At 40.9% G+C, this 11,818-nt stretch overlaps 1 protein-coding gene across 3 annotated transcripts in view; it reads right to left on the bottom strand.

Annotated features, from left to right (window-relative positions):
• Window positions 1-8,869, bottom strand: part of nr2f6a (nuclear receptor subfamily 2, group F, member 6a) — a 16,733-nt gene extending 7,864 nt beyond the window's left edge. Inside the window, exons 1-3 of one of the 3 annotated variants that reach the window (XM_008433429.2) lie at window positions 8,031-8,869; window positions 7,059-7,769; window positions 2,481-2,575 (exon numbers count right to left, since the gene is read on the bottom strand). In XM_008433429.2, the coding sequence (XP_008431651.1) occupies window positions 2,481-2,575; window positions 7,059-7,327 (364 nt within the window). In that variant the 5' untranslated portion in view covers window positions 7,328-7,769; window positions 8,031-8,869. Of the gene's footprint in view, window positions 1-2,480; window positions 2,576-7,058; window positions 7,996-8,030 lie in introns of those variants that run through there. The other 2 variants (XM_008433428.2, XM_017310134.1) reach the window with 2 other exon arrangements.
• Between the last annotated feature and the right edge of the window lie 2,949 nt (window positions 8,870-11,818).

The raw sequence follows: 11,818 nt of genomic DNA, 5'->3' as shown, positions 1-11,818 counted from the left end.
TGTCTGTGTCTGCGTGAACGTGTGTGTGTGCGTGTGTGCCAAGCCACTACAGGGAAAACCAGCACATGGTCAGCAGGATGGTTTAGGAGACACATCAGCAATGACAAAAGAGGCAATGTACAGATCTAATTTAGTCAAATTTAAGGCTTTTTAAAACCCTTTCAATGCTACCTTGAATTAAATTTAAGACTGAAAAAAAACCCCATAACTGGTGTTTGGGGAATCTTGCTGTGTTACAATAAAGAATCATAAAAATTGTGAAATTTGTCAGGCCTGCATATGGCTCTGTGCAGCCTTAACCCACATAGTGCCAAGTAGTGATGCAAAAAATATTAAGTATATATATAGGCCTGTCGCGATAAACGATAAATCAATTAATCGCACGATAAATTAAACCTATCGACCTCATTTTAATTATCGGCTTTATCGTCTCTTCCTTTTTTTCTTTCTGTTGATGACACTGAATGAAAAAAGGCTCAGCTCTGGTGCTCTCCACTGGCCCTCCCTTCCTCATTTCCTTAGTGTAACGTCCAGTGCACACGACTGTCGGCCCATTTTCAAAACTAGAGAGATCAAACATTAGCCGACAGAAATCCTAACAGTTCGATCGGGTTCGATCGTTTGTGGTGTCCAGCCACATGGGCACAAAATAAGGGCTACCAGTATAGTTAACTCATTTTAAAATCAGGCATTAATTAGTACTTTACTAGAATCTATCTGTACCCGTGGCTAGAGTCAGCGTAAAGTCCTGAGTGAATGAAAATCATTCTAACCTATTTATGTCACGTTAAAGAAGAACAGCTGAAAACTTACCGGATTTATCAACTGTAGTAGCAATTTGGCTCCAACTCCTCCCCTTGTCATTTCTATGTTCTTTGCATGAAATGTTGAATAAACATTAATGTTGTTTCCACATATCTCCAATGTCCGCTGGATTTTGGGTTGCGTCATGTCAGCTGGTTGGGATTCCCCTCGTAATTTCCCCTCAGAAAACACAGAGGAGAATCCGTGCTTTCTGATTGGCTACCTGTCACATTCAGCGTTAAGCTCCCAGTCAGGGAAAACCCCTGATTTAGATGGAGCGGCCACGAAGATCTACCGTAACACACCATACACTACAGGATGATCGGTTACGAAATCTCAGCGACAATCTCAGATCAGCCAACGATCTAAGATTGTCGTAAAGGGAAAGCAAAAAATTGTGTAGTATGAACTACTGCAGTAGGTAGTCGGATTAGGTAGTGCTCATCTTCTCTATTTAAATCTAGTGATTACTGAAGGGAAATATAGTATTCAGACTTCATAAGCTGGACTCTTTTGTTGAATGCAGTATTTATTTCCACTTTGGCTTTATGTTGTTTAGTTTTTACGGTTTTTGTTAATGGAGACTGAGAATCTATTTTATTTTTGCTTTTGGTTGTTTTGTTTATTTAGTTTATCAGTTCCAGTGTTATGTGTTCTTTTAAAAATAAAGTGTATTTATCTATGGCAGGAAATCACATGCATTATTACGTCATTTCCATTAAATCGGTGTCAAAAGGTCTTGAAACAATTATCGTTTATCGCAACAATTTTTTAGACAATTAATCACTCAGCAAAATTTGTTATCGTGACAGGCCTATATATATATATATATATACACACACACACACACACTCGCAAATAGGAGCGGCAAAGATGTACAACTTTAATACATTTTGAATCTATTCAGAATTCCCAGATGCCAGGCAGCTAAGCTAACCTAATTTTATACACACACCTACTTTGGTTGAATATAAAACAATGGAATTTGATACAACATGGAACCTTAAAGAACATCAAGTTAAAACTGGTACTTTACCTAGTCTCTTCCTCTTGTTAGTCACGTAGTTTAAATAGGAAAATGGACGTCTGGATTAAAAATTGCTTCTGAATCGAATCATGACTCTAAAAATGTCACTGGCTGCTAGAAGCTGAACGCTTCGCATTACTAGTGCAGAGTATGAAAGTGTTTTTGCACAGAGCCGACCCTAAAACTCTGTTGTTTTGCTTTGATTTCATTTTTTTTAATGAAAATTACCTTTCTGCTTAAATGACAGATCTTAATAACTTGGAGGTTTGACTGGTTATTTTTTATTTTCCCCTGTAGAATATGAGCTCAGTCACCTAACACTGACTGTTCCTGCTAAGTTCTCTGTGTTATATGGTTTCTGTAGCTTAACAGCCACGCAGCCACTAATGCTAAGCTATCTTGATCTGAGCCAAATCATGCTGCTCCGTTATTAATAACAGGCTGTTCAGTCACATGTAGCTTTTTCCCTACATGTACAGGAGAAGGAGCTGGATGAGCAACTTATACACGTGAGGAGGGAATTCTCAGGCTTTATTCCCGTATTAACACACAATCAATATTTCCAGTAATCCCAACTTGCCCCTCCCTGACTCATCTTTTCCTGCTGATCAGACTGGACGGGAGCTGGCCAGTGGCAGCGGGTAGTTACCTTCTTTTCTCATGCCGACACGGAAACATTTCTTCAGACGGCAGTACTGGCACTGGTTCCTGTGGTGCTGGTCAATCTGACACTCCCTGTTGGACCTGAAAACATAGAAATAAGTCGACATGAAAACGTGCACATCGGATGTATTAACGATGCACAAATTCATCGACGTTTACGGCTTCCTGGATTGATAACGCTTACTTTGTTGAAGGATGTACATATGTACTGTCAGTCAGAATAATGGAAAGCAGCTGGTTTCTGAAGTCACCTGATCTTCACACACATGGGATGCATGCATGAATGTCTGGATTGGTCAGTTTATGAGGCCAACAAAATGTTGACCTTTTATCTCCCTATTATGTCCAATATTTTACAGCAGTTTGGGTATTACTGCTGATACAAATCCATTCTCTATTAAGTGACAGGTATCAAAATGTCAGCCCAGTCGCCGTCATCGTTCAGAAACAGCTTAGTTTTAACACATCTAAATCAGATAAATAGTATGGGCGCGCTGATTGCAGTTTTCTGGCCAATCGCAATGTCTGAAAAGCCTGACCCGTTGATTCGAAGTTGGGTTCGGTACCTGTAAGCAGATACTGATTTTTTTTTTTTTAAGTCTAAAAAGTTGATAAATATAACGACAAAGTTGCTAAGTTGCCAATACTGGGGGTGACTGTTGGTAACCATCATGTGCAGAACGCCTGGCTGTAGCTTTTGGCTACAGCTAGGCGGCGCATACCGCTTTCCGGATTGAATCGTGTCCGTCACGGCATCAGTAGTCTGCTCCATGCTGTTATAATCATCACGAGGGCCGACTATCCAACGCATCCAGCGCACGCCATGGGAACGTGCTAGACGAAAGGCCCTACCTCCGAAGCCACACAATTTCGTGGCACCGCAGCCACRGGGGCTGTGTGCACCCCGCCACCTTGCCCGGTTCACACAGGGTTCCTCCACACACCAACGCCGAAGCCCAGCATGCAGAGTCCCCCCGCTCCACCAGTCCAGTGGGTGGGACCCAGACAAGGTGGAACTTATCGGTTCCACCTTCAGTTACAGATGGCAACATCACCACCGCTGTCATAATCAAAACATTAAATTACATTAGCAGAAGGAAGAATAACATCAAGTAAAATCTGATCATGTCAAACATTTATATTAACGTTTTATCTAAATTCAGTATTTGTGATTTTTCTGTGTATAGCAGCCATGTAAGGCACCAGATGAACTCCTGGGATAAATCTGCTTTCTGCATGTATAAATCTCTGTACATAAGGCTCAGCCTTATGCATAAAGTACCACTTGATGACATACTCAATACAACTGATGTTGCTCATCAGTTTGACTAGCACTCAGTCAGGTATGAATTATTTAACATGATACAAGAAATATCCAAAGACCCGTAGAACTATGTTCATCTTCCTCCTCTGTACCCGTTAGGACAAAAAAACTGAAGTCATCTTGCTCTATTGTAAACCTACTGATATGAATAAAAGCTGTATCTACAGCCTGAAACCAATACTTCCTGTTACAGTCACATGCATTATTAACGGGTTATGAAAGCAGTTTTTTCCACGTTGCTCTTTATTAGTAGATAGTTGAGTCATTCACACATCGCAACCGTTCCATAATCTTCAAGTTGTCAGAGCTGAAACTCTGAGTCAAAAAAGAAAAACTCCAACTACCTTGGTCCACTTTCATACACATTACCTGAGATGGATTCAGCTTTGGGGTGTCGGGTGATGAAGTTAATTATTAGATGTGCCCTTAAGGTCAAGACTGCAATGATAGAAGTTCTGCTCTGAACTGGAACATGGTGAGTGTTCGCTGCCGAGTTTATATTTTCAGTTGAAAAGTAATGAATTGTTAAAGGGCAGCGTGGCAAAACTCCCTGCAGCTGAAGGTGACCTTTTCTTTCCCTTTCTCTGGATGTCAAAAAGCAGCGTGGCTAAACGCAGATTTCCTTCTATGTCCCATACATTTTTAAGCAAGTCTATATATTTTTTTTATTCAAAATTACTCATCTACTTTCCAAACAATGAGAACAGATAATTGCCTATCCCTGGCAAAACTGCTTGGAGGATGTTGGGTCAGTTGCTATGGAGACAGTATCCATTTTAACAGCTGGACATTCTGACATTGAGAAACGTGCCTGAAAAATGTAAACACTGTTTAACCGTGCAACTATTGACACATTATTTTCAAACAGTCCAGAGCGGGGGAGTCAAAACGTTTTGCATCGAGGTTCAAAATCTGCAACTTGAGTTCAAAATGTTTCATTTTCTCCTCAGTTAAAAACGCAAAAACCTTATTGTGATTTATTTAGCTTTTTCCTGCACAATAATAAATTGAACATGTGATATTTATCCCTTATGCTTACAATTATTTAACTATTTGGGCTAATTATTAAGGATGCACAGATCCACCTTTTTCACCAATACTGATACAGATATCTGAGGGTTAGTATCGGTCGATATCGATTTGATACAGAAAAACAGCTGAATGACATTGTTTTAACAGACATAAATGTACTGAATTACAAGTGTGACTGCAGTACAAACATGTTCTGATTACAGTACATGTTTGCTGCATGTTTGACCACTAGCTCAGTCAAACATGTAATAATAACTTTAATTTGTTCAGTCAGTATAATTAGGAATATTACTGTCAATGTAAAATACATGATAAACTCAAACAGGTTGGCTATCTGTTTGATAGCCAACCTGTGGTAACACTTTATTTGAAGGGGTGTGCATACGACTGACATGACAGTGTCATAAACATGACATAACATCCGTCATGAACATGAAGGAGTCTTTATGAATGTTTATGACAGTTGTCATGAAGTGCCATTCGGTAAATAATGACACTTTTAATGCAATGTTGCTCTAAAAGTTGCATTAAAAGTCAATTAAAAGTGCCAACTTTGCATGATTTTGTAAATAATGACAATTTAAAACTGCCAGGTCAAGCCTGGTCAGTCAGGGAGTGAATGTTTGTGGTACGACTTACTACCAAAGTAAAAATAAAAGCAAAAAAAAAAAAAAAGCCAATAAAAGAAAAGTTCTTCATCTTTTGTTTAGGAGAATGCAAACTTGTCATATGAAAATCTCATTCTAAAGAAATTACAAAAAAACATCCACGTGCATCAGTATCAAATGCTGGATGGCCAAATTTATACCGTTCTTGAACTGCAGTGGGGGGCCACACTTTGGACACCACAGAGGAAACATGAAAAATAAATCTAAATCATTGTCCTTAAGGAGCTTTAATGCGTTTAAATAAAGAGAAAAACATTGTTCTTTATAAATCAGGCTCCAGGTTCCCTCATGGCTTTCGCCAAACTTTGGTTGTTGGCGTGAGAAACGTGTGTGTTTGTGTGCATTTCCAGCAGTGTTGAGGACTTCGCTCTGCCCTGGTCCTTTACCTTTAGAAGTCCCACTTAACTGGCATCAAACTAGCATTTCAACACTTCAACACCTACGTGACCCATTCAGGACTTTTCATCAAATTTCGTTTTTATCCAAACATCCATTTTTTGTGTGTAAATCCATTTACTCCTGCCAATTACCTAAGGTTTACTCAAACACTGACATCAGCACTCTGTATTGATTTTAAGAAGTTTTATGATCCTCTCCACTATTTCCACTGCCAGCCCCTTCGTAGTGTTCACGTTTCTTTCCAAACAGCCAGCTGTACCCGCTCATCAGTCGGCAAGTGTTCCCCCTAACTCTAGTCATGTGTAGATGTTTGTTTTAGAGCAATAGTTCACTAGCATTAGCACCAGGCAGATAACAATTTCTAGTTTTCTTTAAGGCAGAGGTGTCCAAACTGTTTGTCACGCCAGAGTCAAAAGTATTCGTGAGCCAAGGTCACAAAAAAAACTAGTCCAGTAAATATAGTAGATCTTATTTTGTAGGAAAGGGATGTTATTCATTGTAGCAAATTCTGCTTTTCAGTAAAAGTTTCTGGATAGACATGGTTCTACTCATTAAAAGCTTGGTTATTAAAAGATGAATACTTTGTGTTGTACTTAACATTTTCCATTGTAAAAAAAAATTATGTCAGAAATAATTTTACCCTGATTACACATAAAAAGTCTTCATGTGCATCAACCATCTGTGTGGGATGGATCGTTCTTTAACTGCATTTCAGGTCACAAATGGCCCTCCGACCACATTTTGGACATCTTTGATCTGACATGTCAGTTTAAACATTTTAAAGGACTTTACCTTAATGGATAGGTTTCACTAACCCATTTCTGATTGTATTAGAACTTGAAAAGGGGATATGAGGATCTGATATGAGGAAAAAGTTGGAAATCCTGATCTGTGACTGACAGAATGCATTTAAACTCCATTGTCATTAAAATGACAATGGGGTCATTTTTTAAATTACATTGTTTTTAAATCAACAGTAAGCAATTCCAATTTCTCTACTTGAGCAGAAGAAAAAGTAATAATATCAAAAATGACATGTCTTAAAGTACGCTTTTCAAAGCTTCTATCAGGGTGTGATAAGTCATTTCTTTGAGTACCTCTATATCAATAACAATACAATTCCCATGATGCCTCATGTCACCTGCATGTGTAGCTGAGGTTACGCCTGACGCTCCTCTTGAAGAAGCTCTTGCAGCCCTCGCAGGTGAACACACCGTAGTGTTTTCCGCTGGACTTGTCCCCGCACACCACGCAGTCCACCACGCAGGCCTTGTCCTCGTCCCCGGCCTCCATGTCGCTGCCCCCCGCTTGCGGAGACCCGTCCTCCTCCTCCCCCCGTAGGTAGCCCTTGTCCCCCAGCCCGTTGGTGCCCCCGTTGGGATCTCCCCAGCCCCCACTCACCATGGCCATCGCTTGGTTACGGAGTCAGCGCGGAAGAAAATGGGGCCAGGCAGCCGAGGTTTCTGGAAGCGGTCATAAAAACCCAGAGTCCGGACGGTGGTGTGTGTTCTCCCCTTTCTACCCGGACTGGTTTAACCTCTTCAGCTACCCTCCGTCTTCATTTAGTAGCCAATTCAAGTTAAATATGAACAGAACTGGGGGAGGAGGGGAAGTCTGCAGGCTAAATAAGCAGTGCTGCCAATGTTTCAGTGGTAAAAATGAGGCCGTTTGGTTGTAGAAAAGAGAGTAGCTCAGTCCCCGCCCACTCCACTATGACCTGGAAACAGTGTGGAGTCACTGGGGCAACTTTTAGTTTGGCATTCCTTTGGATTTTAACACCTCTGTTGTCCTGCTCCGGTTCGGTGTCTTTGTGTCGTTCCGTCCGACGGGGGACACACTGCAGACCAACAACCTTTAACAGTAGACACAGAGTTTAGATAACAGTTCCCAGAGACAGACAGCTTCAGAACAGGCTGAGGACACGCGGGAGGGACGGCTGGCCGTCAAACTGTTGTTCTGCGTCTCTCCGTCTCATCAGTAGTAATGGCTGAAAAAGGACCTCAGCGCGGCTCGCCTTAGCACATGCCTGGAGAGCATTTGACCGCCCGTCTTAAAGCAGCCCATCCCGCAAACACAGACGTCATTATTTTAAATAGAAAATATGCGAGCTTACCTCAATACAAACGGCTGTCTTTTGGCTTTTCTAGCTGAAGACGAAGAAAGTCGTTTTTGTGTGTGTTTTTTTTTTATTATTAGTTAATCGGGTTAGATCCTCCTTCCGACCAGTGAGAACGAGAGCTCGGCTCTAATGTTCCGCAGCCATCCACTCTGAAGCACAAGCAGCATTGTGAGGACATCAAACACACGCAAAACGCCACTTTTCGTCGGATCGCGGGCTTCTGTCTTCTTCTTCTCCCTTCTTGTTGAGGCGACGCCGACTTGCAGATGCTGCTGCGGCGGCAGATGAAGGCGACGCGGACCGCCCGCGGCTCGTACTCGCATCCAAAACACTCAATCAGATCATGCACACAAGGAAGTGCAGCCTTTCCACTGGTATTGGCTGCTGTCTGAGTCGGCTCGGCTCTGACAGGATCCTCGGGCTACTTCCTCCCTCACACAGAAAAATTAAAACAAAAACAAACGGGGAAAAAAATCAGGTTCTTGCTCAGCTCTAATTCCTGTGGATGCTCTCCAGGCTTCTTCCTCAGTCCTTTGTCAGTGCTTGCCCACCAAGAACTAATGACTTGCGGCCTAGCCTTGCATGCTGTTTTACCTCTGTGTGTATGTGTGTGAAGCCTTTTTCCCCCCTGGCTCAGGGGGAGGGGGTGTGTGTTAAGAAATGGGTGCTCCTCTTACCCCCCCTCCTCCTCCGTCTCTCTGGTTCCCAAATCAGATTATGAATTGAAATGCCCAAGAAGCAAAACACTGTTTGGATTTCACTGCATTTTACCTCACTGCTTTTTTCCCCTTCCAACCTATTTGTGTGTTAGAGAGAGATCCAGCAAATAGAGGGACAGGGAGGGTTGCAGGAGTGTATGCAGAGGGGGAGGGGGTAGTCTGTGTGTTTGTGTGCCTATGTGTGTGTGTGCTCCCAGGGATTTGACACTGCTATTCAAGCCCTGTGGTTACCATGGTGCTGGCTGCCTTATATGGCCATCAGAGTCAAAGAGCAAAAGAGAGTGGGCTGTGTGGGTCAGCATGCATGCACAAACACACACACAGAAGAAGAATGTGAAGGGTATCTCTCCTCAGAGATGCAGAAAGCCTGACCCCAAAGGCCTCACAAACTGCCCCAGCAACATCAGATTACTGCAAAATCCTGCAACGGGAAAACACAACCTCCTGCCTGGTGTTTGTGTTCTGTTGGATGTGAATGCTTCACTCTAATCACAAATCACACAGAACTTTACTTCTCAACCCCCCAGCCCCTCCAGCAGAGTGGCTCGTCTTCTGCCTGCAGACGGCTTCCCTTCTGCTGTGTTGTGAGAGAAACTAAAGGTTATCACGCCGTGGCCGGCTGCGTATCTCTCAAAAGGCCCCTCTGTCTCAGCACTTTGTAAAGCGCGTGGTGATTTGTGTTTGAGGTTAACCCGAGAGGTCAAGCTGACTTTCACACACTCTTCGCCACGCTAAAAGCCCAGGGTCAAATGCAGATAAAGGGGAGGGGAAGACGCACGGCAGCCCGGGATAAGAGCTTTAAGAGATAAGAGATGAATCTGCTTGTAAATGTGCAGCTTACTAGGCTGGAAGAGGAGGAGGACTCATGATGGAGTCAGTACCATGAGCGGTCCGCCATATGCATCTGGTCGTTTCAGCTGGTGGTCAGTCAGGGATTTTTTTTTTTCTTTTTAAAGGTACACCCAACTATCACCACTTTTATGACATTCCTAAATCCAGATCCAGCTTCATCCCCTGCAGAGCTCATGGCGAAGAAAAGCTTTGTCCAATCTATTGGGCTGCTAATGGGTCATCAGGGGGTTGTCTGTGTGTGTGTTAATTGGAGAAAGTCTGTTTAATTAGGCCTCTGTGGGGCCAGTGCTTTTGTCACTTCTTGTGTTGAAAACGATTAGGGTTGTCAAATAGACGGTAGTTGTGAAAGACAGATTGTGTGTGTAAGAAGAACAAATATTTAGCAAGACTATAAGTTAGGTTTTAAGTCTGAAAAAGAAAAACATGTTATCTGATGACTTGTGTATTTCATAGTAGTCACAAATAATCATCTACTGTAACTGTAACACTGGCTTTAAAACATGCTGAAGATGACAGAAGATGTTAAAAAAAGACTCAACAGTTATGGAGTTATTAGAAGGGTTATCAGAAGAAAGTCTTTTCTCTACAAGGATAATAGCAGCATAGCTTGAGCTTTTTAAAAAATATGTATATTAATTTATACACGAAAATCTCATGTACAAGAGAGATCTGCTATATACATCAGCAACAAAAAAACATAACGACAATAATGATACAATCTACTTTACACCTCTAAAAATCCATACCATACAGATGTTGTCAACAGAAGTGTTTTCACTGATAATAAATACAAATGTATTAAATCCCTTTAGTAGGGTGCCAAGCACCTTTGCATTTGTAAGCTTTTTCTGATTTTATTTTTTTTCTATATTCAGTTTATAAGGTTTATAAGACGCTGCTGGTCAGCGTCGTGTTGGTAAGTTTCGTTCTGCCCATGTGTTAATAATTACCTGCCTTGACGATGCACTGCATGCTCTTTGACAGTGGATGATTTTAGATTCTCCTTGATTCACTCATAATGTTTTGTTTCTGGAAATGTGCTGGTGTGAAACCAATAAATAACCTTACCAAGACAGAAGGAGGATCAGGGTTATTTTATTAGGACAAGAACCACAATCCCCGGCAACATCGTGCATGTAAAATTTCAGAAAATATACTCTAATGAATTCTAATGTTTGAACCCATTTTTGCTTCTAATTTTAGAAAGAAAGAAAATGATGATGCAATGTGTAGTTATGTGAGTTATTTGGTTGGGACAAAATGGAGGGCAGAAAGTTGCAGAGGGCCAATCTGACCTGAGGCAGAAACTAATCCTACCTTCACATCATAGCACTGCTGCTGTCACTAGTCACTTTTTAGCTCTACCGTAACCCTTAACTCTTCATGTTCCATGTTCCTCATCCTGACCTGGGACACTTGCTGTTGAAACCTGAACTTGGCACACACAGAGTAAAAAGAAATATCTTTATTTCTCACTGACTTAAGTTAAATGACACCAAACTTCTACCAAACTTCTACTTTTAGGTCAATTACAATTGCCAACATTATTTCTATTTGCTGAATGTAAATAGAAATGAGAGAAAGAAAATGGATCAGGACTCCAGAAATTATTGGGTGAAGCTTGTGGAAGGAACCCAAACATTTGACCAAAGTCATACAGTTCAAATGTAATGACATACTGAGGAAATGTATGTCAAATTCAGATTTTGAAGGCATTAATAAATACATTTTTGACAGATTCTTTCTCTCATTATTGTGGCATTTAGCTAATAGAAATAATTTAGGTACTTATTGAAAATAAGAAAAGTTTGGTCTAATTTAAACAGTGAGAAAAAGAAGTGCATGTGTCTTTATCAACTCCTGGTTGTAGCTACATTACCTACTTGCTTTTAACAGCTTTATGTTGTGAATAACGTGGAGCTGGAAATGTGTTCTGCTTTAATATGTCATTTATAGTATTTTATTGTGTCATTATTTATTTTTATGAAATTTTTTGTTCTTTAAATTGCAAGAATTTGCACATAAGTTATTTTTGTCTTTTTGATTAAATAGTTTTCACAAACTACATCAGAAGTTATTACAGTTACTCAGTACTAAGGTTGTCTTCTTACCTAATACTTTTCTACTCCTACTTGAGTATTCTTACTTTCTTAGGAGTAATTTTTGGATGACTGCATTTCACTTATACCTGAGTAAAAATACTCAAGTATA

The sequence above is a fragment of the Poecilia reticulata genome, linkage group LG17, assembly GCF_000633615.1.
Source record: "Poecilia reticulata strain Guanapo linkage group LG17, Guppy_female_1.0+MT, whole genome shotgun sequence".
NCBI lineage: Eukaryota > Metazoa > Chordata > Actinopteri > Cyprinodontiformes > Poeciliidae > Poecilia > Poecilia reticulata.
This window is presented reverse-complemented; position numbering and strand designations above follow the sequence as displayed.